The 5717-nt window shown below is 57.5% G+C and overlaps 2 protein-coding genes across 2 annotated transcripts in view; both read left to right on the top strand.

Annotated features, from left to right (window-relative positions):
• The window catches only part of LOC139787636 (EVI5-like protein), a 15550-nt gene extending 14568 nt beyond the window's left edge, over positions 1-982 (top strand). The window contains 1 exon segment of the mRNA XM_071726896.1: positions 968-982. Within this exon segment, the coding sequence (XP_071582997.1) occupies positions 968-982 (15 nt within the window).
• Positions 983-2386: 1404 nt separating this feature from the next.
• On the top strand, positions 2387-5406 carry LOC139787889 (uncharacterized). The gene is made up of 8 exons (XM_071727269.1): positions 2387-2593; positions 2674-2735; positions 3067-3220; positions 3334-3590; positions 3750-3835; positions 4177-4370; positions 4451-4553; positions 4845-5406. Exons 1-8 carry the CDS (start codon positions 2464-2466, stop codon positions 5311-5313), a joined length of 1455 nt encoding a protein of 484 aa, XP_071583370.1. The 5' UTR covers positions 2387-2463; the 3' UTR covers positions 5314-5406.
• Positions 5407-5717: the final 311 nt, after the last annotated feature.

Here is a 5717-nt window from a genome sequence, read left to right as displayed (position 1 = left end):
TGAGGAGAGGAGAGGAGAGGAGAGGAGAAAAGAGGAGAGGAGAGGAGAGGAGAGGAGAGGAGAGGAGAGAGAGGAGAGGAGAGGAGAGGAGAGGAGAGGAGAGGAGAGGAGAGGAGAGGAGAGGAGAGGAGAAAAGAGGAGAGGAGAAAAGAGGAGAGGAGAAAAGAGGAGAGGAGAGGAGAGGAGAAAAGAGGAGAAAAGAGGAGAAAAGAGGAGAAAAGAGGAGAAAAGAGGAGAGCTCTGGCAGGGGACTCTGTCAAAATTCTACATTTCCTGGAGGCTCCTGTGCCTCTTCCCCACGGAACCTCCCGAGAGGAGATGCTGAGCATTGCAGGGAAGCTGCGCTGAGCCCCAGCTCGCAGACGAAGCCTTTTGGGGCGTTATGGGAGGGGGTTGAAGGGAGTCTCCCAACCACCCCTTTCCCCTCTGCCGTCCCAGATTCCCGCAGAGCTTTGGATCTCTCCCTTCCCCCCCTCCCCGGGTGGGTTCTGGTTCCGTGTCCCTGGCAGTGGGTGGGGGTGAGGGGTGAGGGGTGAGGGGAAGGGACTCACGGTCTTGGCAGCTTTGTCCTCTTTGTCCCCTGCCCTGGGCTGGCCCAGCTCTGTGCAGCCTGGCCCCCGCCCTGCCTTTTATTCCCTCGGCCCCTCTCCTCCCGTTCCGGGAAATAACACCGAAAGTGAAAGTCGGGGCTGAGGAGGGAGGAGGAAAACCCGAGCCAAGGGGAGCAGGGAACTCGAAGGTCAGCACACAGCATGAAAAAGCTCCGAGCAGGTGTGGGAGACAAAGATGGGAACCTAAGGGAAGGAGCAGGAAGGGCAAACAAGGGCTGCAGAACCAAAGCCCAGCTCGGCACCTCCGAGCAGCAGCACTCGGGGACAGAGTTACCCCCAGCCTGGGACAGAGACGTCCCCGTGTCCCCCTCCCCCCCACACCCCTTCTGCTCCCTTGCCACTTGATTTCTGCCCAGCACGCCTTTCTCTAGCGTGGAAGGGATGCTGGAAGCTGGGAGCAGCTCATCCTGGAAGGAAGGTCCCAGCCCTGGCTCTCCTGCTTCAGCTGCATCCTTTCTGCAAGCCCCTGGCACTGACCCCACACTCCTGGGTCCCCTCGGGTGCCTGGGAGCCCTCCCACCCCTCGGATCCCTGCCCAGACCCAAGGAGCCTTCCACATTCTCTGCTCCAGCTCGAAGGCTGCTGCTGAAGGCACAGAGGGATGGAGGAAGGCACTGACATTGCCCCCTCTGTGTCCCCCCCCACAGCAGGGACACAATTTGTCACCCACTGACCCTCTCCGGGTGCTGGCACTCGGCCCTCACTCACACCAGTTCTTCCCAGTAGCTTGTTCTGGAGACACAAAGCATTCCCAGCCCTGGTGCCAGAGAGGATTCAGGAGATGGAAGATCCTGCAGCTCAGGGGGAAAAAACGGTGAAAAAGTGGGCAGAGAACTCGAGAGGACTGCAAGGGGCTGAGGCTCTGAGGGGGCAAAATGACAAGTGCCAAAGCCCAACTTGAAACTCATCTGGGTGCAGCTGTCAGAGAAGAAATGAAGTCAGAGAAGGAGAGAGGAGGAGAAGGAGAAGGAGGAGGAGAACAAGGAGAAGGAGAAGAAGAAGAAGGAGGAGGAGGAGGAGGAGAAGAAGAAGAAAAAGAAGAAAAAGAAGAGAAAGAAGGAGAAGGAGGGGGAGGACGTTCAAGAACAAGAACAAGAACAAGAACAAAAACAAGAACAAGAACAAGAAATGCTGCTACAAATCCACGAACAGCCAAAGGAGGAGTAGGGAGGAATTCCATCCTGGGTGGGATGGTCCCACCTCTGCTCCCATTTCACTGGATTTTTGCCCAGTGCTGGGGTTCTAAGCACAGGAGAAGCCATGGAGCTGCTGGAGGAGGCCACGAGGACGATCCGAGAGATGGAGCATCCCGGGATGAGAGAGGAGGGGTTGGGGAGAGCTCAGAGGAAGGGGTTGTCCTGCGAGGTGGTGAAGGCTCCATCCATCCCTGGAAAGGTTCAGGGTGAAGGTTGGATGGGGCTTGGAGCAACCAGATGTGGCTGCAGATGTTCCCAGGGACCTTCAAAGGTCTCTTCCACCCCAAATGAATCTGTGAGTCCCTGGTTGGTCGGGGAGAAGGGGAGGTTGGAGACATCCATGTTACGGGCTTGGTCCCTTCCCACCCAAACCACCTTGTGATTCCCTGGCTGGAAGAGTTCAAGGTCAGGTTGCTCCAGGGGCTTGGAGCAATGGGATCTGCTTGGAGAGATCCCTGCCCCTGCTCCTGGGGGCTCCATCCATCCCGAGGAAGGGGTTTGGTGGCATCCCTATCCCGGAGGGCAGCAGGTTGCCATGACAACGCGAGCAGCCAATCAGCGGTCGCCCTGTGACTCGGATGTCACAGGGGGCTGCAGGGAGGTATCCAAGGGACCCCGGGGTGTCGGGTCTTGCGTTCAGGAGCAGCTCCCAGGGGATGAACACGGAGATGAGCTCCCTCGTGGCTCTTGTCCCTAAGGAGCAATTTTCCTGCAGGAGGTGGACGGAGATGGATTTCTGGGATGGGCTGGAGCCCATCTTCCTGATGCCCAGCATCACAGCTGAGGGTACAGGATGGCATCTCCCACCAGAGATGTTGGAGGCTGCAGTGCTGGTGGCTGTAACCTGGGTCTCCTTTGCTTTCCAGAGAGAGAATCCATTTGGGACACGGTGGCCAACACCATCCAAGACCAACTCCTGCAGCACAGGGTAGGTCAACACCCTCCTGGTTTATCCAGAGGGGGAGCAGATACCCCTGTCCCCAGGATGTGCCCTGCAGCTCCTCTTCCCCTCCTCTAAAAAGCAGGAAACTCCCCCCAGAATTCCCCACCCGTGGACACCTCTGCCACGTGGGGTCACCTCTGGGAGGTGCCACAGGGCTCGTTCTGGTCACTGGAGACCTCTCGGATGTTTCTTTGGAGGAAAAAGGACCCTCTGCCCCAGGCTGTGCCTCTGCAGAGCAGGAGAGGGCAGGATCCAACCCAGAGCTCCATCCCTCTGTCCTCTCCTCACCCTTTCTGGTTCTTCCCTCCTGGTCCAGGGGATCCGAATTCCCGCCCTCGGATCCTTCGATGTGGTCCCCGAGCAGATCCAGGTTGGAGAGGAGGTTGTGACTCTACAGAGGCCTCAGTTTCACCTGGCCAGGAACCTTGCAGTTGCCCACAACCTGAGGGACAACGAGTCCTACCTGCCCAGTAAGATGGGGGAGGAAGCCCTGGACGTGGTTGTGTCCCGGGATCCCCGAGTGGGAACCACAGAAGCTCCATGAGAGTTGAACATCTCCATCCCTCTCCTCTGGTTTTTCCAGGCAACAAGGAGATGGAACCCCTCAAATACTCCAAGGTGGCCACAGCCACTTGTGTGTCCCGACGGAAAGTGGAATGCTGCATCCAAGGCACCACATCCCTGCTCTCTCACTGCCTGGGGAAGGGGCAGAACGTTGCCCTCATCCTGAAGGACCTTGGGGTGCTCCTCATAGAAGGCACAAAGGTGCACATGAAGTTCTCCTACAGCTTCCTGGAGAGGATGTCTGGGAAGGAGAACTTGGAAAAAGCTGTTTTCCAGGTGAGCCTTGGGGTTGGAGGGTCCCAGGGCACGGGGGCCATCAGGACGTGGCCACTTGGGCCAATGAGAGCCACGGTCCCAACACCTCTTGTTTCTCCACCACTGAGGGCCTCAGCCCCACCGAGGACATCCTGCCATCCCTCTGCTCCTCCCCTGCAGGTCCCCCAGCTGCTGAACACAGTTGTGTCCCCAGTGGTCCCTGTGGCCTCCCTGACGTTCTCTGGCCACGTCATCATCTTCCCCCAGTGAGTACTTTGGAGCTGCTGTTGGCAGAGAGGGAGCCAGGAGTGACCATGAGTGTCCCCCCCCTGGGGACACAAGACAGCAGCCCCTTGGAATGTCCCCAGGCTGCTCCCACAGGGCCCATCAGATGGGAAAGACTCAGGAATTGAGGTGACATTTGCTTCTGACCTTGGCCTCCAGCCCTTTGCTGGGTGACTCCACTCCCCAGTGATGGACCCTCAGGGATGGGGCATGGTGGGCTCTGGGAAAACAGTGCCAAAAATCTGCCTGTGAGGAGGAGACCCTGGTGAGCAGCAAGGGCTGGTGGTGCTCTGGGTGATGTCAGTGTCTGCTCCTCATCCAGGTTTGAAATGGAGGTTGTGTCCAAACCTCGGCCCAAGCCTCTTCTCAGCATCTCCAAAGAAGACCCTGGTGAGGATCCTCTACTCAGCATCTCCAAAGAAGACCCTGGTGAGGATCCTCTCCTCAACATCTCAAGAGAAGGCCCTGGTGAGGATGAGATGATGAGGAGAGAGAGTTTTCTACCTCTTGTACAAGGTAGGAAAGGGCAAAGCAGCTCCTGGCTCCTTTCCATCACACAGGAGATTCTTGAGTGGGAAAACTTCTCTGCTTTCTAGTTCCAGTGGGATTTCCTGGGATGGTCTTTCCTCCTGATCCAAACCCTACTCAAGACTTCCCCAGAGTCACGGGTCCAAAGAAGAGGAAAAGATCTCCTGTCAGGTGAGGCTGGAGGCTGCAATGGCTTCAGGTGGACCTTCCAAGTTCCCTTCCCATCTTAAACCACTATACGAGCCCAGTGATCCCAAGACCCCAAAGTCAGATTGGATGGGGCTTGGGGGTAGCTGGGGTGGCTGCAATGTCCCTGCTCATTGTAGGGGTTGGACTGGATGCCCCTTCAAGGATCCTCTCAACTCCCACGGGGCTCAGACTGGGGGGGAGGATGCAACCCCAAACCCCCAACCCCAAACCCACCGTGTCCTCAGGGAGACCTCTCCCATTGTGTCCTTCCAGGCAGCAACCAGTGATTCCATGGGATCCCTCTGCCAAAAAGCAGCTGGGGAAGGGCCAAGGCAAAGGCAAAGCCAGGTCCAAAGCATCAAAGCAGGGGGTGAAACCTGAGAGCTCCAGAGGAGGAGGAGGAGGAGAAGGATGGGTGGAGAAAATCCTGGATGCCATGAGAGCAACGAAGACAATGAGGGCCAAAGTCCCTCGTTTTAGGAGAACCCTGATCCTCCAAACCCCCGTGATCACTGTCATGTCAGCTGCCACCTCCAACATCTGGAGCTCACTGAAGGATCCCAGCCCCAAGGCTGGGCGAGGAGGAGCAAGGGGAGCAGAAGGAGAGGGATGGCTGGAGACAATCCTGGCTGAAATGGCAGAAGCCAAGACAGAGAAAACCAAGCCCCCTTGTTCTGTGAAAGCCTTGACCTTCCAAACCCCAATAATCTCTGTGCTGTCACCTGTGAGCCTCAACATCTGAACCCACCAGGTCCTCCCAGGGCCACCACCGAGCCTGAGAGGACCCAAACAGTGACACTGAGCTGGAATAACCTCAGAGGTTGATTGAGATGTGGGTCTGTCACCTCCATGCCTCCGTCTCTCTGGGAAAGAATGACAACTGCACTGGGAAGAGGAGAGGGGAGGGGCTGGAAATGGGAGTCACTCCCGTGGGAAACCATTGCCCCTTCTCAGCTGTAGCCCCCTCCTCCATCTGCGCCCACCAGGGACAGCAGACACCCGTGGGGACCCATTGTCCCTGGAGCTTCCACAGGATGGGGTGCTGGCTTCCTGGCACCCAGCATGGGATAAACCTGGGATCTCATCCAGGTGCTGGGATTGGCCTTGGGTGGATCCCAAAGTGGTACCAGAGGTTTGTGTGTGTCC

This window comes from Heliangelus exortis, chromosome 27 (genome assembly GCF_036169615.1).
Source record: "Heliangelus exortis chromosome 27, bHelExo1.hap1, whole genome shotgun sequence".
NCBI classification, from domain to species: Eukaryota; Metazoa; Chordata; class Aves; order Apodiformes; family Trochilidae; genus Heliangelus; species Heliangelus exortis.
This window is presented reverse-complemented; position numbering and strand designations above follow the sequence as displayed.